General features: G+C 37.7%; 1 protein-coding gene across 1 annotated transcript in view; it reads right to left on the bottom strand.

Moving 5' to 3' along the window:
• Positions 1–25,547, bottom strand: part of AGPAT5 (1-acylglycerol-3-phosphate O-acyltransferase 5) — a 61,758-nt gene that overhangs the window by 20,150 nt on the left and 16,061 nt on the right. Inside the window, exons 2-5 of the mRNA XM_085312473.1 lie at positions 24,967–25,036; positions 22,684–22,799; positions 16,797–16,886; positions 7,678–7,768 (exon numbers count right to left, since the gene is read on the bottom strand). Of these exons, the coding sequence (XP_085168599.1) occupies positions 7,678–7,768; positions 16,797–16,886; positions 22,684–22,799; positions 24,967–25,036 (367 nt within the window). The remainder of the gene's footprint in view (positions 1–7,677; positions 7,769–16,796; positions 16,887–22,683; positions 22,800–24,966; positions 25,037–25,547) is intronic.

The following is a 25,547-nucleotide window of genomic DNA, read 5'->3' as shown; positions in this document are numbered from 1 at the left end:
CATCAGAAAAAGTCTACAATGAAATTGAATGAAATAAAGGTAAGGTTTTAGTTTGGGAAGCACGAAGGCCCAAATCATCAGTATCTCTAGAACTGAATTTTTCATGTAAACGGAAGAGAACAGAAAATAAACAAACCCATCACTTATCAAATCTCTCAGAGTGAGATTACATGATAGCCAAGTACAATTCTATGGAGAAGATCTCTCTTGCTCTTCCTCTCCTCTGGGCCAAAAATTTACAGAGAGAATTGTTTAGTGCAAGCAGGCCAGCTAGTTTCAGATTGGTCCATTAATCCTATTTTAACCCCTGACATACACACACAACATATATTTTGAAATGAAAACAGTATAAAAAGTCACTTCTAAATTAAAATATTACATTAGCACTATCATATTTAATCAACAGAAGTCATGCTCTCACTGAAAATGCATGTGACATTAGTCTGAGAAGTCCCCCCCCCAATATTTCTATATTATTTAGCATTAATATAAAAATTAAAAGGATGAAAACAATTCATCAAATTCAGGATCCATTAGATCTTTCAGTTTTATTTATTTATTTATTTATTTATTTTTGGTGCAAGACTAATGTTAAACTGAAAGCTTTGTAGTTTTCTGGTGTGTCCTAAATACTCACCCAACATTAACTTCCTACCAGCCTTCTGGAATTTCCCCTGTGATCTAAGGGTTACTTACTGAAACCAACCAGAGTCCAGAGAGACACATAAAGTCACATATGGTGGGAGAAAAGGCTCTAGCTCAACAGGAATGTTTGTGTGGGAGCTCCCTCTTCCCAAGCTACAAATATTACTAGATTCCTATCCTCCCTCTTTAATAGAATAATTTTAAGGAATTCTGCCAAGAAAGCTGTAGAAGAAATCTGCTGAAATGAAAGTTATAAAACTTCACATCTTTTTCCCCACCAAAAAGCTAGCTGTACAGGAGCACATTTCAATTATCTGTCCAATATTTTCAGGTACAGTCTGGCTACCTACGCAGATCAAAACTCTGATCAGGCCACAATGTAAAGAACAGCTCCAATAACATAAGTGTGCAAGACTGGACAGGCTGGAGAGTTGGGCGGAGAGGAACCTCGTGAGGGTCAACAAGGGCAAGTGCAGAGTCCTGCACCTAGGGARAAATAACCCTAGGCACCAGGACAAGCTGGGGGCTGACCTYCTGGAGAGCAGCTCTGCAGAGAAGCACCTGGGAGTGCTGGTGGATGACAGGTTGACCCTGAGCCAGCAATGTGCCTTTGTGGCCAAGAAGGCCAATGGTCTCCWGGGGTGCATTAGGGAGAATGTTGCCAGCAGGTGGAGGGAGGTGATCCTGCCCCTCTCCTCAGCCCTGGGGAGGCCTCATCTGGAGTGCTGTGTCCAGTTCTGGGCTCCCCACTACAAGAGAGACATGGAGCTGCTGGAGAGAGTCCAGCGGAGGGCTACAAAGATGATCAGAGGGCTGGAGCACCTGCCCTGTGAGGAACGGGTGTGAGAGCTGGGCCTCTTCAGCCTGGGGAAGAGAAGACTGAGGGGGGATCTTATCAATGTGTACAAGTACCTGAAGGGAGGGTGCCAAGGGGACAGGCACAAACTCTTTTCAGTTGTCCCGTGTGACAGGACAAGAGGCAATGGGCAGAAACTGAAGCACAGGAAGTTCCTCCTGACCATGAGGGGGACTTTCTTCACTGTGAGAGTGACGGAGCACTGGCACAGGTTGCCCAGAGAGGTTGTGGAGTCTCCTTCTCTGGAGATCTTCAAGGCCCGCCTGGATGCAACCCTGTTTCACACGCTGTAGGTGACCCTGCTTGAGCAGGGGGGTTGGACTAGATGATCTCCAGAGGTCCCTTCCAACCTTACTGATTCTATGGTTCTAAGACCCCAGCACAGTGGAGTAGTGAAGGGAGGCATGCATAAACACACAGACTCATGGAATAAAGAGCTGAGAAAAAAAGGGAGAAATATAGGAGGGCAAGAAAGTTGGAGAGATGGAGAAAAACTGGTCATAAACATTTGTGTGCACTTAGACAGTAAGCTTTATTAAAAAAATAAGTCAAATGAAAAACAATGCTGTTCGACGTCTTTGAAAAAAATAGATTATCAATGTAGGAATACAAATATAGCTAGTAAGCAATTTAGTCTGTGGTTATGTTTGTGRATGAGTAAAAATCCCACCCTTGTCATTTTAAAATTTATTTTTRTAACTTTAATATCCTTTGTGATATTCGACATTGAAAGTCCTACAGGAACATAAGGAGAAAACTATTTGCATGCTATTTTCCATTGACTTATATAAAAAGAACTTGGCTGATGGTAATATTAAGAAGTTATATGCTCTTGAAAAAAGATGCTTTCTCTTGTCATGAACAAGAAATGTAAATAATGTCGTTCAAGAAGCTAAGACMATGCCACAGGAGACATCACACTTTGGTACCCTTTCTTCCACAATAGGTATCTCCAAAAAAAACTCTTRAGAATGCAAAGTAGCTTTTTACCCTCCTAAACCTTATTCCCTCAAGAATGACATTTAGTAATAAAATCACAGAACGAGKAAGGTTGGAAGGGACTTCTGGAGATCATCTAGTCCAACCCCCCTGCTCAAGCAGGGTCACCTACAGCGTGTGAAACAGGGCTGCATCCAGGCAGGCCTTGAAGATCTCCAGAGAAGGAGACTCCACAACCTCTCTGGGYAACCTGTGCCAGGGCTCCGTCACTCTCACAGGGAAGAAATTCCCCCTCACGGTCAGGAGGAACCTCCTGTGCTTCAGTTTCTGCCCATTGCCTCTTGTCCTGTCACATGGGACAACGGAAAAGAGTTTGTCCCCGTCCCCTTGACACCCTCCCTTCAGGTACTTGTACACATTGATAAGATCCCCCCTCAGTCTTCTCTTCCCCAGGCTGAAGAGGCCCAGCTCTCGCAGCCTGGGCAGATTAGAGAGATTAGACTGAGGAAGGGGCTTCTCTGTGTCTCAAATGCTATTCAATTTCCCTCCACACACACACATTTTTTAACTATATTCTCCTCTCCACATTTCACTGTGCACTTTTATATCAAGCTTGCTTACATGAAAGTGTATGGAAAAAAGATTATCACCAAAAGCTATTTTTGAGAGACAGTTCCAAATAAACATTTCTTGATATTGAATACTTCAGATTGGTTAAAAATACAGCCTAAAACTAATGCCAAGATCTAGAAGGGAAACATTTTCAATTAGCTCAGTTGAAAAACCACTTTTTTTACATGACCTGTAAAAGCAATTTTGAGATAAAGCATATCCTGCACACACAAACATCTTAGTAGAAACCATGATACTCGTCAAGATAAACTTTGAATTAGAAAACATTTATATTTGCAACTTTTCTGCCTCAAAACAAAAAAAGATAATAAATGAATACCTGAAATATTTGCTTGATTAAACAACCTATGTGAGAAATCAAACATAAATACAAAATTCCATTAGATGCCTTTCACCAGGGAAGACTGTTTTGTCTGTGTTCAACAACAGCAAGCGAAGTTAAATTTAAGCAGCTTTTTATCATGTTCTCTTTAACTTTTCARAAGTTAACAACCTTAGGAGTAGGAAGGTGTTGGATTTTCTCATTTTCTAGTCTTTTTCCAAATTCTGGCATCCAAATGGCAAAGATCATAATATACTAAATCTAAGAAATTTATGGTTGTTTGGAACAGGTCTATAGGTCTATGTCTACAGGATGCAAGCCTAATCCCTAGAAAACAATCAGATATCTATACATACATATTTTGGAAAGAGAAATAAAACAGATTTTACACTAAAAGCTGATACCAAGAAGTTATGTATTTTTGTAAGCTTTACAGAAATTATTCTACAGTTCAGTACCAACAATATGYCTTAAAAGATGTACAGTTTGTTATACATAAATAAAAATAACCACTTCTAACATTATGAAAAAATTAAAGTTAAATCCTTAGGAAAATATGCATACCATCTATATAATGTAATTCCTCAAACTCAACAGATCCAAGCCCACTTACTAGTGTGGAAGAATCACTGCACTTAAGATGCTTAAATATTAGTGGCCCTGTTTAGGCTGTGATCCATTACCTAAGTTAACCGAATGACTGCACCACATTTTGAAGACAGCAATCACATTAACTGACTTCTTCCTTGTAGTGGAAARCTAAAGCAAATTCTAATCTAAGATCACTGACTATGTACTTGAATAGCAGAAGTTGGAAGGCAAAAGCACAGGTGAACTCAGGAGACATGGCACAAAACATGTTATCTTCCCATTAGTAGACCTTAAATACAGAAGGAGAGAAARAGATATTTTCCTTGATCATCAGAATCTTAAGAGATGTCACATTAGAAACACAAGTGACAACCAGTCTGAAATTCACAGAAGAGACAGTCCTGGGAGCAACTGATGAACTCATCTCAGAGCCACATACTCGCCATCAGAAAAGGACAACAAGGAGTAATGCTTCAAATTCAGCTATGTGGCACGCACCCACTTTGCCTTGGCGGTGGGGTGTCTTATCTGCCTCTGACAGAAAAGTGAAGATCAGACAGATGTCTTCATTGGACATTCTGGCAACACTGCTTTCGTGGTTTGCTGTGGCTATGAAATTCCAGTGAACGGTAACTGYGGTCAAAATAGATAATACTGGAATAATTTTCTCAACTGTCCAAAATTTTACTTATTCTACGAATGGTTGCTGCATTAATTCTACCACAAATAATTAAACAACTTGAGAGGTACTTTTTGCTTTTGTTATTGAACTTTTGGATGCATGTTTTTCTCTTCCTAATGCAATCAAACAATGTATTTTGAGATTGAAATGTTGCCTGTCCCATTCTGGCTAAAAACCTGAAAGGTAGACTGGAATTTTCTGCCATTTGTAAAGTAAATAATTTTCAGTTTGAGAGTACTACCATCATGATAAACTGAGAACAGTCTCACGTCTCACCATAAAAATCAGTACCCTCAGAGGTAGGTAGGTAAGCTTTTGTATCCCACTGACTATAAGGCATAGAACTTATAACAGCATTCAAATGAATTAGAATACAGTTTCTGTGTCAAATTTAGCAGCAATGAATTTTACTCTGCATATGCTAGTCTCCAAGAAACCAGGCACATTAATGTTCCTAACAAAGAACTGGCAATACACTAAACCTAGAACTTGGCTTGGACGACAGATATTCAAGTCCAGTTCATGAAACTCATTTTTTACTGTACAGTATCCTTTATTGCTTTCTAAGAATAGAGAGAAAGCATCTAGCCCTATTCCATCCTGAGAAGTTTCTCAATGGTTTATAGTTTTCAGTCTCAACTTCTTCATACTCAAATTGGATCCACTCTGTGTGTCTGATTTGCCTGTGTTTCAGAAAAAGGAAATTCATCTACGCTTGCTAGGAGAAAAGATCTTTTGTAGAATCCAAGTCCTACAGCAAAACAAACTGTAACATGAARTATTTTCAAATTAAAAAAAAAGGTTCCTCTCTTTCAAGGAGGACCTCAGTCACCTTTAAATTCTTTTGGTGTCTGGTATCCTTTTTTACTATTCGTGGACAGATAGATTTAATTAATGCTCTGGTATCAATTACACTAAAATGACAAGATTAAATCATCAGACCTATTTATTTCCCCAAGATGAATGAAGTACTAGTTTTAGGCATTAAGTTACAATATGCCCTTATTCCTCTGACTGTAAGTATGGGGCATTACTACCTTTCATAAAACTGCAAGAAGTCAGAAAGGATCTTCTAGACAATAATGCAATTGCACATTTTTAGTTCAGTTGTGCAGAATTCCATAGCAACCTAGTACGCTTAAAAGCACAGCCAGCACTTGATCTGCATGTGACTGACTGGCGAGAAGTTCAAATGGGGCTCCCATGCTGGAGCACCAGCACACAGCCAGTTGCTGGGATCATGGTGGCACTGGGGCTGCTAAATGACTTGCACTGCAAGTCTAGGTCAGTATTGCTGTGCAGTGGAGTCGGGGGGCACTCTGGGGAGCTGTCGTCATCTCCTGCCAGGGGCCACTCTTGGAGTTTCCTATCCTCAGCTTCCTGAAGCACGCGGTAAGTGCCCTGTGGCTCTTGGCCGACAGAGTATTTTGGTATGCGGTTTTCAGTGTCAGGCAGGCTGGCCATCTCTGCTTCACTGGTATGTTTACGTGAGAGATGCTCTAATTCAAGTGAGTGTCAACTTTTCCATTAACTTGACAATACAGACTGCTGAATGAATCTTACCATTAACTTGCTAGTACAGGGTCCACTTCCCATTCTCTCCATACTAAATTTTGAGAGATAAAACTCAAGAGAAACTTATGAGAGAAAAAAAAAAAAAGGAAATGCAAAAAGCAGATCACAAGGATTCTACGCTAGGATAGAAGACGCTATCCATTTAATAAATATTTATATTGAAAAGTTTTTGAAAGGAGTGACCCTTAGTTTTATAARAACACACCAACATCTGAGAAAAATGAACAAGTACTCTAAAAGCACAAAGCAGTGTTTGTTGTTTTACAGTCTATTGAGATATAATTAAGAAGTTTATTAAAATAATAATAAAATGTCAAAGAGCCCTTCCCTCTCTCTGTAGATAGAAGACAGAGGGGAAAAAAAATAATCCCAAGCTCCCCGCTCTGAACTCTCAAAGAACCACCAAACTAAATGAAACATTTGATTTTCATTTCCGACAGGAAACTGAAGCGATGAATACATTATAACTTAAGCTCTCTTGCGCACATACACACACACACGCACACAAATTCCATTCTTCCCAAGGAAAAGAAAAGCATATATCCTTTTGGACAAAAACTAACAATACACTTAATAGCTTGATGATATCAACAAGTTGATTCACAGACTTCTGAATTCATTTCAGTGTGTCACAGAAATGAATTTACCAGACCCATTTGTTATTCTTTGTTTACCTTCAGAATGAATTATTTCACTTTTGGTCAACATGAAAAAAACAAAACCAGGAAATACGTTCACTGAATTGTTCAAGTGAGAAGTCTAGATGTTTTTGTATATATGATGTGAGAAAAATAAAAAAAAAAAATCAGACCCTCAGATTTTCTCCAAGCCATTCCAAAATTGAAATAATTTCATCTAAGGCGATATAAATAGTGCAAGTCTTCATTAAAGCAACTCCACAATAACGTTCAACCAACGAGAGTGAGAACAGAAAATGAAAGAGGAACAAAACCAAAACGCCATGGTAGAACCCATAGTAAGYAATAATAGGAAATGCTATGTTTTTAAGGCATAGCATTTCCGCTGTAAAATGGCCTTTGTAACAATTATCAACTGTAACTGCAAGTGTAACATGCATTTAGGTAGATCAGTGGCCTGATTCAGTGTAGGCAATTTCCATGCCCCAGAAGAAGCAGGAAAAGAAGTGTCCATAAATACATAAATATAGATTAAAAACTAAAGAGAACTTTCTTGAAAATTAGTACTCTTGTACAATATGAAATACACGAAACGTTTGTGCACAAACTAGCTCTAGCTGAAAAGAAAGGGGGAGGAGGATGGATTAGTAACACTGGCTTTCTGAAGTGTTAAGTATAAAATGGTCAGTCTTAATAGTCCAGTTAAGGCGATACCATCTTCATGTCACATAACATATGTTATACAAAATTATTGGTTAACACCGTAACGAATGATTTCAAAAGCTTTTTTGCTTACCTTCCTTTTCAGCAAATGACTGACTATCTGCAATGACTTTTGGTATTTCTGGATTGTAACGAGTCCCCTCTGGAAAAATTACTAAATACATCTGTGAGATAAAAAACAGATACAAGTTCTTAGAATAAATGCAGTTGATTTCTTTTGCAGAAGGTAGCATTACTTGAAAGGTCCATGGTATTTATTTCACATTGCCTATTGCTGTAAGGATCCAAAGAAAATCAGAACATCTGAGCTAAAAACTTCTCAGCCTCAGGAAACTTACTTTTTAAGGTTCAAAATAATTTTCTGTTATCTGTCCCCACAGAAAGTTAACTAGGTGATTTATGAAGGTAAATAGCGCAAGACAACAAAAAAAGAAGTCAGGAACATCTGATATCAACAATAGTATTGTTTTTGTTAAGTGGGATAAGAGGAGATTTTAAAGAGGCAAGCTAACAATTGAAGGCCTCGAAGTAATATTCAAGTCAAAAGCTTCTTCCCCTTGACATGTCACAGAGGACCTAAACTATACAGTTTTTGCTTTAATACCAATTTTGCATCTTATCTTTCCTTATACTGAAATTCCATTCATAACCAGAAATACTATTCAGATTATATTAGATCAGCTATCCTATGTCCCAGATGTTTTATGTATCTCACTGTATTAGATGTTAAATATACTATGAATATAAACTGATAGTTTAGCACAATTTGAACTTTAAAGCCACATTCCTTTAAGCATCCGTACATGTGAGGTTAGATTTTGCAAGTAAATTAGTCTGCTTACCTATTTGGCAACAATTGTATTTATGGATTCTCAAATCATTACATATGTACTGTTTGCCCAAGTATAAGCATATTTGCATAACTGAGCGTAAAATGATGTACTCAGAAGGAATCAGATCTGATGAACTTTCAGTTTGTTTGCAAAAACAGAATAGAGGTTTCCTTTCCCACTTTTTTTAAAAAAATCTTGCATAATCTTCCCAATTTTCCAACATACAAAGTTGATACAAAGCACTACTTATATAGTGAAAATGTCATACTGGAGGCTCATTTGCAGTAGAAAAAGCTATTGCCACAGATGTCAACTAGCATGCAGCTGAACATGAATTAACATCCATAGTTAAATCACGCCTGCTGTGTTTAGACTATTTTTTTTAATCTTTGCAGAAATGAGTCTCAAGAAATATTTGAAAGTAAAAAAGATAGTGAATTTACAAGACAGCCCAAGGAAGATTATCAGCGAGTACAGGAAGATGTTGACAAGTGGGAGGACACATCCACGGYGCAAACTAAAATAAAAGTTCAAAAGAAAAAACACAGAAATATAACCTTGTGCTTCTGGCAACACATGCTTGTATCTGCACTTGCTGACTGCAGAACAGCCAGAGAAAGGGTTTAAAGCAGAAAGACAGGATCGAACAGCTGAMCCCCCCCTATGTGATGGTTCTGGGGAGAAGACTGAAAGATACACTAAAATGCAGAGAAGGAGAGTAATCTAGGAAATGAGCCAACTGGAGAAGCCAGCAATGATCTTAAGACTGTGGCACTGACAGTGTCAAAATCATCAGATAGATCAAGAACAAGGAAAACTGAGTAAGCAGCCTAGAGTCTGGCCAAGGGGAGGGAGAGGTGGGGAAAAATCAAGAATAGTAAAAATAAGTGTCAGCAGAGTTGAACAAACAGAAAAAACACAAGACATTCAGAATGGAGCTACAGGAAAGGCTGTACATGTAATAGCATGTTTGAGGAGGAAGACCATGCAGAAACTGAAAAAGCAGGTAAAGTCCAACTGATGGTGGATTTTAAAGGACGAGCAGAAAACTAAGACACAGTTTTTTTTTTTGGGGGGGGGGGGAGGGAAGAGCTGGGTAGGGTGAAAGAAATCAAATAAATTTGCATTTAAGAGGCAAAGTGCTTACTTTTTTCTAACAAGACAGTAGCATAAGCATAACTTAGACTCAGCTGCAGTCCACACTTTCATCTAGTCATACACACATTTCGTCTATGAAGTCCACAGTCGAGATATTTAAGTGACTAAATAGAAATATTCAGAGTTAGCTGGAAAAGGTACAATATTCAATCCCAGATACATTTTTTCATAAGTGTGTTAATATTCAAACCATGTAATTTGGATCATACCTTTAAAATGGTAGTCCAAGATGAAGACACTTTTCTCCATCACTAAAGAATGAATGCTCAGCTCCAAAGTATATTATAGTGGCTATAATTGTTAAGCATGATAGTGAAACATACAGCACAGGAAAATCATTCTTGGTAGAAAGATCAGGAGTTAAAAAACATTGAACAACATTACCATCCTTTACCCTTCAAAGTAGATAATCAGTCACTGAAAGCTGATTACACAAAAGAGCACAGTATTTACTTACTCCTGTCCTAGATAAGTAACATAAAGCAAGGGTACAAGTTGTATTTTAATTATTCTTGTAAACTTCAAACTCCAGCAGCTGAACAAGTTTGCTGACCAAAATCTGAATATTTCTTAATTAAAAGCATACTGACAAGATGGAGAAGCAGTCTTTGCTTTACATGCAGTGTATATAAACATAATATGCTGCTTATTATGGCTCCCATTTACATTCCTGAATTTGCATTTTATTTACATTCCTGAATTTTACTCAGGTAAAGATGTCTACTTGCACTCATGGACAGTCCTGCCCAAGACAAAAATATTTTACCAGTGCAATTCAGCCTACCAAATCTACTTGCATGACTGGCTATTCTCATCTCCCGACAAGGGCAGCAGAAACTAAACCCTTAAGCATCATTTCCAAAAGATTATAAAAACTATAAATTTTTAAGATTTTAATTACTAAATAAGCTTCCCTGAACTTGGATTCTGAATTGCTGAACTGCAGGAATATTTTAATTGCCTAGGAAGACTAGCTGTAGCTAAGACAGTTTTTGCTTAGACTCTTTCATTTAGGGCCACGTAATTAGCCATGCAGAAGCTATACGCATTCTCAGTGAATGCAAATACAGTGTTCATGTTCCAAACAATATACCGAGTTCTTCATTATCACTGTTTCAGTGATAATCCAAATTTAGCCAAAATAGAATAGGTCGCTATGTTCAGCTAATTGGAACTTTCATAACGGTTTCTGTGTAATGGATAGATGTCAATATACTATATCTGATCACTTCAAAACTAAGGTGTGGACTAGGAATCGGATAGTAGAATCTTACTGATTTTGGTTAGAGTTGGAAAAATAGAAAATGGCAGGGTTACAATGCAAATGCCCTAGTATAAAATTAGTGAACGTACTCACTTAATATATGGGTTAAACAAATGGATCATATATGAGCATCATATATGGGTGTATGTTTACACCCATATAGTAGTAACACCATTCATTTCCCCAGTGATGTCAAGGTCTCCTAGGCAAAAAGAAATAGCAGTTGTACAGAGAGGGGCAGTGCTTACAGAGCAGAGAGCAGGGCGGCTTAGGAAGCCCTTGAGACAGAATAGAGAGTTCCTATGTTTATGGTTGGGGAAAAGGGCATGAAGAAACACAAGGTGCCCCTAGACTCCGGAGCAAAGCCAGCCCAGATACCACAAATGTGCAGCAAGAGGCAATAAAGAGAAAAGCTGACTGAGGATAGGTCTTTGGAAGGTGTCCCAGGATAAAGCAGCTGCTATTCTGTAGAACATGAGGCATCAGGAAGTGGTAACTACCGACTAAAGATATCCTGTATTTACTGGATACAGTATCCAGTAAAGTACTTCTATTTACAAACTTCAAGAATCATATTAAACAACATATTTGCTTAATTTTATTTTAATTATCACATCCTGAGAAGTAGACAAATTCAGATCTGAACCAGTTTAGACCTCTGTCTAAAAGATTTGCTTCTGGAGAACTGAACGAGAAACATTAACACCCAGATCAATAACTAAAAAGACACGAGGATGGGAAAGCACATCTGATTTAATCAGAACAAAATACAACGGGCGATATGAGGAAAGCAAACAAGGACATTCAGGATTTATAAAGAACTTGTCAGGGATTTGCAATTTAGTGACTCCATGACAAACTAATTAGATTAAGTCTTACAGCAGTTGTATTAATGCATCTGTCCTCTTCACGTTTCTGGTATCCGATTCACTTTGTTTGGTATAACTAAGATTTATTCTGTTAGTGAATGAATTGCAGAAGCAAAACATACAGTAAGCATCTCAGTATTGGCTGTACTAGGTTAATACCACATATTAGCATGCAGATTTCCTACTGTTGATCAGTGATAAAGAAAAGCACAGGTTGTATTTTCAGGTAACAAATGGAACAGTCTGCAGTTCAGGAGAGTTTGTTTTCTTTATAAAACCAGGAGATTGAGTATATCAATGCCACTTGGTTATACTGGTACAGTGAGAAACCACTGAACCTTGTTATGGCCTACATTAGAAAATGTTAACACAAAAGCATTCTTCAAATTGTGTGATGGTCTCGGCTTTTACAACAAGACATAAGATTAAAATCTGTTCACAATAAGATTTTACATAAACAAAATCACATTGTTTCAGTTAAGTATTGTCAATTAGAAAGACTCGACACTGAGCCACGAGTACAGAGTTAAAATGGTGATTTGAGAAACAATTTCAAGAAAGAAATGGAAAACGTAGTAGTTCAAAAGCTCCAATTCCACTAAGAAAATACAGGAGGAGCAGCCTGCCACCAGAGCGTTGTGCACACCCAAGAGCTGGACTTCAGCCGCACTGCAAAGCAGAAAGGAGCTTTAAAGCAGGCAAGTAGAAGTCCTAAAACAGGGCTAGAAGGCAATTCCATGCAATGCATTATCCCAATAGTGTCAGGCATACCCGAGCCCTCATCTGGTTTTACGCCGAGCTGAAGGGGCCAAGAGGCAGCCTTTTCTTCCCGTTTGTCTTCAATCTCTAATTTACTTCCCATTAGGGAAAACAAACAAACAAAAAACAACAGAGAAAGAACCAAATGACATGGGGCAGTTAAATAGCGAAAGAGCTTGTTACACTCACTCGAGTTAGAGGCTCTGCCTTCCTTTAAGCCTTAGGTTTCTCAATGGGAGCGGGGAGGGCTCCCGACAAGCTGAACGTTAATCATTTGGATTCTTTGGTTTAAACTGTAYGCGGAGAGAAACTGTAAATAACAAAGTGACCCTCAACGCGGACTCCCTTCCGTCTCGCTATCGGCACGTAATTCTCTCCTCAGCAGCTGTCAGGCTGACCTTTCTCCAGCGCTGGGCTGAGGAGGAGAAGGGGGCTCTCCGCCGCACGCGCACAAACGAAGGGGCTGCTCCCCGAACCGCGAGGAGGCCCGCTCTGCACCGCGCCACCCGCCGCCCAGACCTCGCCAGCGATTCCAGAGCGGCACCCTCGCTGTTTTCAAATGAAGCCTGCAGCAATTTATTCCTGTTTCAGCAAGGCAGGTGCACCCTAAACTCACTGATTAAAGCGTCTTCAAATTCCTATGATTGCTTATGAATGCCACATTAAATTACAGAACTGCAAAGCTTCTTCATGAATAATGCGTTGACACAAGTTATGTTCTTCTCTCAGCAGTAACTTGTAGGTTAAAGGGCATTTACAGCATCTATATTTAAACAATTCTCAGATAAAGTGAATTATGGAAAGTTTAGTCTCCCCTCAGATGACAACTTAATGGTCTGTCTTCTACCCCAGCAGATACAAACATTCGTCTTAGTGAACAGGTTTTGACAACTTCATTTCAGTTTTGTAAGCTTCAGTGTCTCTCCCTGTACAGTCTGACTGAACGATTTAAAACAGCATACTTCCATTTTCACCCCACTTGCACTTAGCTCACTTCTGCCCTGCGACCCAAGGTAACACGAAGAACATGGCAGCATCTGTCTCGGAGGCAGATTCGGTTTCGGTGCGCAGTTCCGACCCCACAACCTACACCAGAACGCTAACTCGCCAAAGCGATCCTGTATTCATTTGGCTTAGCTTAGGTATGGGTTTTGAATACGGACCCACCTGAAGTGGAAGGAGAAGGAAGACTGCAGAAGCAAAACCAAACCCAAYCCAACCCCCTTCTGGATTTATTTAATCTATGAATCAGATGCAAAAATCCATCATGAAAAGCAGAACACACAGTGAATGTAGTTTTAAATACATGCTTTAAGCTTAAACCTTCTCTTATATTCCAACTGGTCTTATAAATTTACTCAACAGGCTAATGCACATTTTAATACTAAAGCAAATGTGGAAACACTTATTTGCAGGTTTTCAAACGGACACAGAATTAGATGCAGTTCTGGGCACACGCTCCTATAACTGCACTAAAAAACATCCAGATGTTTCTACAGAACAGACTGATTTAATGCAGGGTTCGAACCAAGAATCCTGTTATCATGATCAATGCCAAACCATAATAATAATGGGGGAAAAAAAAAAAAAAAAAAAAGTGTTCTGAGGTGCTTATGGGGTGGGGAGAGGAGAGGGAAGCCAGAAAGCCAAGCCCAACCTGCAACCTTTTTGGCTAGTGGGAAATCAACGGGTTTATGCGGGAAAACATGCTGCCCAGATGCTCTCACCCGCGCTAACCACAGCAAATTACCAGCACTCTGCAGCAGGAGCGACTGCCTAGGAAGATACAGCAGAGCTTTAAATCCCGTGCCACCACCTTGAACTGAATACTCCTCAGCAGCAATTTCCGAGGGACAGAAATCAGGAAACCACTGGAGCGGCCGATCAAATGCTGCGCGACTGTSCCCATTCAGTAAACGAGTGGCTGCACAGTGCGCCAGCCTACCTGGAGTATGGGCRATCCTACACAGGGGCTTTTCAACTTTGTTTTTCCTAAGCCCACTTTTKTAACTTTAAAAGCACTGCAACCTACTCCAACTACTTAATAGTTATTTCAACAAAAGCAATCGGCTAGGGTTGATACCTTTCATAGCTCATGACTAGTCATGCAGCACTTTTTAAAGTGTATCAGAAGCACTACGCTCTTCTGCACTACTTAAAAAGATCTTAAGGCATTTAATTTAAATGGTGGAATAAATTCAACTTCACTCCCAGCATTAGCAAAGAAAGACTGAGACCAAGACTCAGATTTTAGTGACTTGTATTTTAACATGCTTAAGACAAAAGTTTGACAGCTCAAATTAGCAACTTTTAGCTTAGAAAAATAGGGAGATGGCTCCAAATACATGCTTTCACACATACTGCAGTGTGCATCTTTGCTTATTGAATTATGCTGTATATTTTACAGAAAGAATCGTTGGCACTTACTCAGAGAAAATAACAATGTAATGCAGTCCTTCCACATTCTGGATAAAATAGCTCTCCTTGGCAATACGAGGAGAAGTTATCCTTATCAAATATGGCCACTTTCTCACTATGATTATTATTAGATGGAGAGGTCTTAGATACAACCAAGCTTCTTATAAGCCAAGTTAATTGTCAAATTCTACATCAGAAGTTATTAGATAACTTTCCAGGGAGATAGTCCCAAACTAACATAGCCCAAGATAATGTACTGTGGTATACTGATACCACAAAACAAATACAAATTGCACATATAAATGGTCTGTCATTTATCTGATTTAAGAGAGCTTCATGAAGATACAACGTATAGTCAGTACAATATCACTTTAATGCTAAAATATATAAAAATGGTTAAACAAGGTTGTGTCCTAAACTAGTGCTTTCCACTAGCTGAAATAATTTTAAGATACTAAGAACTTCAAAAGTATTTATTAAATATAGAGTGCAATGCRACAGAGGTGTAATCTAATGAAGAATACATTTTGTGCATACAAAGAAGAATTTGGCACAAAAAAACCAAAATGCACGTATGTGCACAAGAATACAGAATTAAGACATCCTTATAGGCCACAGAAGTAGCAGCTGCCAAAATTCAACTGATTTGCTTTCTCCCATGCTAACAGTAATGAACATTATTTATTAGCTTATCAGAGAATAGTCCCACAAGACAAGTGGAATTCTGCAGCATAATGTCATTTCACATCAGCCAAAAATTCAAAGCAAAAATTTAGTTGTTATAATGTATTTTGGGCCATCATAGCTGGTACTTTAAAAACAGGAAATAGATACACTTACTATTTATCTTAACAAACAAACAAATAAATAAATAATAATATAATGTAATAGCCCGTCCATACTAAATCTCAGTTCATGACAGAATGAGTTTGAGTACTGTCTTAAGAAGGATGATTTACTGATTTAAGGCTTTCCAGTAAGTGTCAGAACTATGTGCCTTTATATGCATATACATCAATCACCCCAAAAAGGCCAGCTCATTTTTTGAACACACACATACTTAAGACTGCTATGAAGGTCAAAATGACATATATATTCCATTAGCCCAAGCTTCAGCTTTTAAGAGGTGTGCCACTATTAGTATGTGGAATGGTGAGTCCTAATCACATCATTTTAAATTAAATAAAAGCATAACTGCTCTATATCAAGGGTTACTGCAYTGGTTTTCATAAGTCAAGCCAAAAAGGCAGAAGACATTTTAATGTACAACAAGTAATGGAAGTGAGACATAGTAATTTCATCCACTGAGCCACAAACCATACTAAGAGTCATGAGAAAAGTCACTTGGCACTAGCAGTCATTCTTCAAACAGAAAATTATCAAGAGTTTTTTTTTTTTCCTCCTTCAAGAGTAGCAGACAACATTACTTAGTTCTAAGATGTCACTTTCATTAAAATGACTGATCTTTGGAATGACTAATTAACATTTTGTAAGAATGATCTGGACTTCCGGAAGACTTCTCACAAAAATACCAATCTGATAAGCATTATTACAGTAGTCAAAATGAAATACAAGGAATAGTGAAATTGGTTGCTCAAGGACATTACCATAACTCATGTTCTAAGATTTAGTCCACATTCCCCTGCCCTCTACAGACAGAATAATGAAGTTCATATTATTCATAAAAAAGACTAGTCAAAATTCTAGCAGTTTAATTAAAGATATTCTAATTATAAAAAATAGTTGCAAAAATACAGAAAGAAAATAAAATTCATGATTGCTGTCTTGTAGTTTGCAGATATGCAGCACAACTCATTTACCCAAACAAGCCTCTGCCATTAAAAAGCTCAATGAAACAAAGAGGGGAGGAAAAAGAAATGTATAATCTTACCGGAGTYTCAGCTTTCACCTGGGCCCGCAACTTCTCTCTCATTTCTTTTTCATTGAATTTGGCACTTCTTTTTACATAGACTCCTCCATGCTAAAAAAAATTAAAAAGAAAAGGAACATTTTAAACACAGAATATTTGATAAAAGAACAAAGAACTACAGTGACAAGAGATGTTTACGACTCATGCTCCCAATTTCCTGCAAGACATTTTATGCCAGGATAAAAGCACTTAAAACTAATTTTATATCTGCATGTGTATAAATTCACAAGATCTGTTTATATAAAGATAATATCTACAAAACAAATATCAGAAGACATCTGAGTGTCTTGTTTAAAGGTGTTAATTATTTAGCTGTAAAATGGCATTGGAACCAACTCCAGGAATCTATTCCTGAAAACACAAACATAGCTTAGCTTCTCTACTGTACCGCTTGTAGAACAAGAGAATTTACACCAGTGAAGTTACCTACATACAAGTATTTACAGCTCAACATTTCCATTTTATGTGCTTACTCTTAAGTAGTGACTAATGCAAATACTGGAATTGTATGTACTGCACCTATATATACAAACCTTATGAGTAGCACAAAAGTAATTAGCACAGGTTATGCAAACAATTTCATACACTTTTTTAAATAATCAAATATTTAATATAGAGAAGTTAAATACTGAGATACAGAAACATAAACCCTTTAGAAGGTAAAAGATTTCATATGACTTCTGCTGAAAAATACTACAAAAATTGSATCATTTTCTGGAAAGACTCATTTTATACATTGTTCCACACAATTTAATCACAAAAATCTCATAAAAGTATTATGGCAAAGTACACATTTCTTTATAAAGAAATAAAATTTGTCTTATCATAGATCTTTCTTCCATCACTTTGTTTCATCTGCAGTGTACTTGCAATGGGATAAACATTCTGATGAACAAGATGAAGTACTGACACAATGAACTCTGAAAACAGTAAAGAAAAAAACCCCACAGATTCCAAATAACAGAATTTCCTTTTTAAAGGTCCTCATTTTCAGGGATTCCCTAACTTATTTCCAGTAATACTCTTTTCTGCCCCTCCGTCCTGTTATAGCATTAGGTTGGTCAGATAATTTCTGTCCATTTGTGGTTTTATATGCTTTAAACAGAAAACTGACAACATTAAAACCAGTAAGAGCTGAACCTCACTCTTATCTTCGGAAAAGATACAGTACATTATAGAAACATGGGTGTTACAGTGCATGCACGTGCATGAAGAGAGATAGTACCTCATTCGCTCGGTATGCACGAGAACTAAGTTTCACAGACGAAGGTAGATGAAAAAGGAGCTACGTACTATCTTTTCTCTCCTTCCCTTTTACTGGGTGGAAAGATGGTCATGTAGATGCTTAGCTAATGTATTTGACATAATTTTTAAGTTGTTCTCCAAAAGCTGCAGTGAAAAGAAACAGGAAGCCAATGGTACATTAACTTCACATTAAATAGTCTCCCTTAATACTCTGCCTACGATTCCCTTCTAAGGTGAAGGAGCCAGCTGCGRTGCTCAGCTGGGCTGTTATGGCTGGCAAGGACAAAAAGTGAGTGGAGAAAGAACCCCCCAATCCATCTAGCTTGGCCTTGGTAAGCTGGTGCATCGTATCAGCACCATCACATGCATTTACCAGTCCTGGGTAGATAACGGCATGAGCAGAAAAAGCTTGCAACAGCCGTGCAGCAAACAGCTGCACATTATCTATGTACTTCATAAGTAAGGCTGGTTTTAAAATCTGACACCATTAAAGGGAAGTAGAAGTTTTACTCTGCAAAGTGACACTCATCACAGCTGCCTCCAGAAAGGTCAAAATTAGTTTAGTATGGAAAATAATATCTTCTATACAAGACTTGATATAATTTGTAAGCCATCATTTTGTGCGTACTCAACTAGGCCAARCTTTGAATTTGATCACCCTTTATTTACCAAACAGCTGCAGCAAACTGGGAAGGTGCTGAACCACCTTTTCCTTTTTTCATCCATGAACATGGGGAATCACAGTTTGTGTTGTACAGTTTACTTGGGGACACCATGACACCACAGACAGTTTTGGTGTCTCCACCCCAGGCTTTAAGCTTAGAAACAGACCTCTACTTCTCAAGCAAACAGGAAAACAGACACTTAACACAAGAACAGACAGTGTGTGTTATAAGATCACCAGTCACTGTATAAAAACCAAATATATAATGCCAGCTCCCAAAACGCACAGGAATGCAAAGCTAAAGAGGGGAAAGATRCCACATTAGCTAAATAATTGGCTAAAATTCAGCAACAACCAAAAGGGTATGCAAGCTGAAGCTGAATAACTGAAAACACATAGATAGATTTCCTACATTAAAAAGTCAAGCAAAGTTTGGGATATCAAAAATATTTTCCAAAATTATGTCCCAGCCTCACCAGGTGGTATAAGATCAATAGGAGCTAGTGGCACTTTGGTAGAGAAAGATAGGGCAAAACAAAATTCAGGTCCACCCAAAAATAATACAGCCAGTTTTATGAAGAGAAATATTTTTGGCTAATAAATCTGGAACATAATAGGTTAATTCAAGTGGCTCTTTTCCTTTTTACCATTAGAGAGCTGCTTCCAAAGAAAAATGTTAGTTATGCAACTGTATATAGCTCAAATTCCCAAATTTGTACTGCATTTCCTTTTCAGTAACAGATCAAATATATGAATGCTTTTCAAAACAGATTTCTGGAAGTATTGTTTTTAAGTTTTTACATTTTTTCCGTTGTACTTTAAAAGCCTCTCTCTTAGTCAACAATGGATTATGTTTACAAATATACTTCCTTTGTGCCTGAATTTCGCTCTCCTGGACATCCAGACTACGTTTATTTCCAAACAGGATGTTTACCTGAGGCAGGGAATATGAATTCCGTGAGCATGCCGTAATTACGTGGCACTGGAAACTTTTAGTGGAGTGTAAGTGACATCACTGACAGAACATCAACAGGAAGGGCAGGAAGTGTTTTATGTTTTTGCACTGTTTGGTGTGATAAAAACAATAAAAATACCTATTAGCTTGCGCTACAGCCCTGCTGCATCCCGTCTCGGTAATTTAAGCACATACACATCACCATTGTCAGTAAGTTGCCTTTCATTTGTGTCACTGAATTATTCACTCATACACACACACACACATATATTTAATATATTCATTCATTTGTTTTCATATTTATTCTCCACTACTTCCTATAGCAGTATTACGTTTTCAGGAACCCAAAGCTGAACAGGTCTTATTTAACAAATGCATTTCATTTTAAAACATAGCCTACATTCAGATTAATTTCCACAGGAACCTTCTTTTAACAGTCAATTTAGCAGGCAGGAAACTAAGCACCGGATATTCCAGATAGCAATAGTAATTTTCCGAAATCTTGAAAAAAATAATTTTGGACACCTAGCGATAGCGGATGGAATAGATATCCTGTCTGTATTTTAATTAAAGAAGACTTAAAGTACCACCAATTTAATGACTACAGGCAAGGAAAAACAGCAAGATTATTTCCAAGCATCAGACTGGTCACCTTCTCTTTCGTGGAAGACAAATGTAGAGAATCAGTCATTAATGGGGCATTAGACAACAGAAAAGTCCATTGCTCCCTAATGGACACACTCACTGAGGTATGGCAAGGTTTGCACTCTGTACTTACTTAGGGGACTGGGAGAGCAATTACCCACCAAGAAACAAACAGAGCATGAGTGGTTTTCTCATTTTCTCTATGGCACATTCCTTTCTAAATCCAGGAGCAGTTTCAGAAGAAAGGATGGCAAGCACCCATACACCAGCCTAGTTTTATCGCCTGCTGGCTAGACACTCTCTCAAAAGATGGTAAACATTTTCAACCCTCAGGCTGAAATTCACATTGAATCCGGATCTCCCAGTATCCTGGAGAACACTCTACCCACTTCCATACTGTACAGAACACCTGTACACCTATCGTTTAAAATAAAAGTGAGACACTTCACTCCCTAAAGGTGGACAGTTTAAGTGAGACCACTCAAAGCTCTGCACTTCAATTCAGTTTAGGCATGTATTTTCAAGCTAAAAAGCAAAATCTCATTGCAGGGAAAGGCCATTATTTATGGCACTTCCTATTTTTTTAGCATATTGAATTAGACAGCTCATAGATGTGTGACAAACCATCTCCAAGCTCTCCGAATGTAATCTAACTTAGGTTAGCTTCTTGGAATCCCATTTGTAAAGCGCAGTTTCAAAGTCAAATAATACAGTTGCAGTCTACTGCAAGAATAGGGCTGTCTTGTCTCCTTCACTCTTCTCACCAGGGATCTTATGCCCAAACTTCTTCCCTCTTTTGCTGGTCCTAGCAATCAGCTAATCTACCTTGTCTTGTGGCTGTAAGAGCGCGAGTGGTGAGATAGAGGAACATGTAGCTGTGGTGGAGGGAGAGTTACAGCCTCTTCTTCTGACGTAAGACTGCAATAAGTTCATCTCAAGTCAATAATAAAACTACAAGGCTAGGCTGTTAATTCTTACCATAGGACTCAAAGGAATTTGTGGACCTAACTCAGGGCTGTGGTTCCACTTTAGATCTCCTTTGAATAAGAAGAGATAAGTTTCATATATTCTTTTACATATTAATATATAGTTCCGATCATACTCTGTGTAGTTTTTCTCCCAATATCCCCCATCCTCCTTGATAGGGCTGAAAGCCAATTCAGTCAAACTTTGAGTCCACAAGAAGTAATTTTTAAGGTTTTTTTTTGTTGGGGAGGCAGGAAGGTCTTTTTGTTCTAGAAAACAACAAAATTCAGGGAACAGGTGAAAACCAAGGACAGAAGCCAAAGGAAAAGAATCTTATCAAACAGGCACTTTGAAATAGTTACCAAAAACTTAATCTATTTCTACTCTAATAACCAAGCATCTACGTAAATCTTGAGATAAATACTGTGAAGCCATTTCTGATCACCTGACAAGATATACCAATAGTCACGAAAACATTCCATTTACACATCTAAAATCATTTGTGTATAGAAGCAGTCCTGCTTTCAGAGAAAGCAAAGAATAGGTTTGACAAATTCAGAGAGGATTTTAGAGAGGTAATAAATACATGTCATTTACACTGCTCTCCACCATCACCAGGGGATCAAAGATCACATCCACCCAGTACATCGCCTGTACAATGAACATGGCCCACTGTTTCTTCTGTAATTGTATAATTCTGAGTCACGTCAGGTTGTGCTCTCAGACTACAAGGAGCAAGAGGAGCATAACGCAGAAAGAAGAGAAAGCAAAAGGTAGCAATAGGAATATGACTAGACCCATTTAGGTTTACAGCGTTCTGGTTTAATTGAAGTCCAAAGCAAAACCATCAGCACTTTTGTGGAGACTGGGATTCTACTGCTTCTCCTCCACAATAAGGTCCAATTTTCCTCTTTTTATTTTGTGCTAAAAACTACTAACTGAAAAATTAAGAAGCGCACTAGAGCAGTGTGAATCTATTCCTAGTTTATAGTGTGACCAAAAAAAAAAAAAAAATACACAGGGAAAAAGGTCTGGTTATCCTTTCCTCTAAGGGGCCACCTGAACTCTAAAAAGAATGAAGTATTAGAATATTCTGAAATGGCTTTTAACATAGATTCTGCAGTTCCAATTCTAGTAATAGACATTCGGTTCAAATAAATCACTACTTTAGAAAAGTAAACTGATTCTTCAATAAGTGTCTCTCAACTTAAAAATATGCATCTAATTACACTGAGTGAAACAACCAGTTTTCATGTGGAAGTAAACAAGTGTCATTTCAGAACTATATCTTGAAAATATTTATTATAAATGCAAGGAAAGTATATTATATATACATGACATGCAAACAGTTAGGAAAAAACAGACAGACTTACCTGTGAAAAATACCACCCGTACAATGGAAGCCATTTTAACCCATCTTTCAAAACGTACCGGACGTGCCCAAGAGCATTCTGCCTAATTGCCAACATGTCTGCAATAATCCAATCAACTGCAAAGACAAAAGCCCAAAATGTTTAGTTAAACCAGTTTTCAACTGCCACAAATAAAATAAAACACACATTTTGTACATACAAATATCACTAAAGGCTTCTGAATGGAAAGATCTGATGGAAAGCTCATTAGGGCAACGCTAGAAGAGACTCAGTAAACTCACAAACCGATTGCCAAGAACGTGCAAGAGTAAAAGGAAAAACAAAGGAAAAGAACCTTCCTAAATCAAATTGATTAGTACTTTGCCAATTTCTTTATACAAATAACTCCTATTTAGTCACAATTTTAAATGCTGAAATACTAGCTTTCCCATTAAAAGCTTTAGGAACCACAAGGTTCTTCTATAGGACAGATTTTAAAAGAAGTTATTTTGTTTCCAACCTTGCTATTCTTTATATGGGCATACTAAATTATTACACTTTGTGTACATCGCTCATGTCTAATTAGATACATTAAATTCCAAAAGCCAAAGCATTTTAATGCAGCTTTAAATACTGCTTCACTTTATTTTACTGCTGAAATTTTGCATGAGATGTTTGAAACAGTCATTCTTAACTCAGCAAGGCATCATGGAAGTTTTACATTTTGTTAAAATGGTGCTTCAGTATTTATTTTCCTGTCAGTGCTTCCTCAAATAACACAAAATGTGGAATGACAGCTCACAGGGATATCCTCATTTTAACAAGTTAAATATCACAGAATCTGGTTTCCAGTTTGCTTGATGTATTAAAAGTTTCATCTGGGTACATAATCAACCAGTCCATAGAACTGCCACTAATTTCCTTTACTTTGGAAAGACCTATCCACAGTCTAACTCATAATTAATTTCAGGCACCTGGTGAAATGCCCTTAAGGTAAATTACAATGTTCCCTGTGGAGTTAATGGAAAGCAAGAGGTGCCTTTGAAATCCTACAAATGGAAATTACACCTACCAGACAGGCCTGGCTGCTGCATTTGCCTAGTCTTCCCGCACACTGGCAGGCTACCTTCAGCCTAATTGGGACACTTTGGAGACACTATCTGGTTTAAGAGTCACTGCCAGTATTAACTATAGGTAATGTCAACTAACTTTATGAGTGTAGCACAGGAACTCTGTTGTGGAGAGTTTTTCTTCTCTCTCTCTCCCCCCCATCCATCTTCTGGTTCAAATTAATGCAGAGAGCTCCTATTCTTGCCCGCTTTTTTGGGTCAAGATGTTGCACCATCAGCCCCCTCCCCCCCCGCCAAAACACACTGCACAGCTAAATATTTACTATTTATTTTTACAAGTTCCTTAGTCATCATTTAGCATCAAAGTTTTTTGTGTATTTTTTTTTTTACACTGAACTCAGTTGAGAAAAGGCACAGAAAACCATTTCTTATTCTCTACATAAAGCATTCAGAATTGAGATTATTACATAAAATACCTCTTCCTCTATTCCTTCAAAAATTGCAGTAGATTAAATTCATTAAATTCAATCCAGTCACAAGTATGATTCTCGGTGGTGTAGGCTTTCAGTAAAAATCACAGAAATTTAAGGAACAACAGATATTTAAGAAGGGGAAGTAATTTCAAATGTTGTTCTGAACTTTTAGCTAAATATGGAGATGGGAAAGATAGGTAAATTTTGACTAAATCCAGAGGCTCTTTAGAGCTTTCACTTGGTACAAAAGGAAACAAGTCTACCTGCAGTACTGAAAGCTGATGGTAAGACACACTACAGAAATAGGTCCAATCTTTATGAATGCTTTCAGACATATGTATCATATTTGGGTCTCTCTGTACTCACTGACCTAGCACAAGTCCTAAACAAAGATTATCACATTTAAAAAATAAGTCATTACAAAACATTACAATGATCTTGACCACATCTGACTACTACAGCTGTAGGTACTACATTTCTGTTAACAATAGAAGATTTTTATGCATTCTTAGCTTTGACTCATACAGACAAAGCGCTAACATTTCTAGTCTTTTGGCATTTAACATGCATTTCACTACAAATGCGGTAAAAAAATAGCCAAAACCAAACTCCTATTAAATAATTATTACAGAGATGAACCTAAAACATAGCAGCTATTTCCCCTCTTAGTTCATAATCATGGAGTGGGCTGAAATATCCATAATCAAAGCTAGTTTTTAATCTCTAAGTGTATAAGCAAAAAAAAAAAAAAAAATACAGACCTGTACACTGATGATTTGATAAATATATTACATTTTCTTTATTTTTTGGCAAATCCCCATAGATTATTACCTAAAAAAAAGAAACGTAGTATTACTTTATTATTTACACTCATTGCAATATTCAGTAATGGGATTCAACAAGGTAAATAGCTATTTATCAGGAAAGCTGCCAACCATCAATAAAAAAACACTCTATCACTATATCAGCACCCATCATGCACACAATCTACTTATCAACAGGGTAGTAAATATTAATTAGGGCGTAAGTAAGTCATTCTGTTCTGTCCAAGTCCTATAACTGGATCCATGGAAGTAGACCTGTACCCACAAGATACTTATATTAATGCAATTAAAAGGGACCATGAGACACATAAAAACATCATTTAACTTTATGCATTTAATGTGCAAGATACACTTTAGTCAGACACTCATTATTAGCTTAGTTAAATCTGAAATTAAATTTTCCCGGATTAGATCAAGAATRGTATCTCAACCACTTGCCACAATTTTAATTGTCAAGAACAGAAACATACGTGTTTTGGGAGGGTCATTAAATTAGCCTTCAGCTTCCTGACAGCAGC

This window comes from Rhea americana, unplaced genomic scaffold (genome assembly GCF_003343005.1).
Source record: "Rhea americana isolate MKP2758 unplaced genomic scaffold, rheAme1 scaffold_366, whole genome shotgun sequence".
NCBI classification, from domain to species: domain Eukaryota; kingdom Metazoa; phylum Chordata; class Aves; order Rheiformes; family Rheidae; genus Rhea; species Rhea americana.
This window is presented reverse-complemented; position numbering and strand designations above follow the sequence as displayed.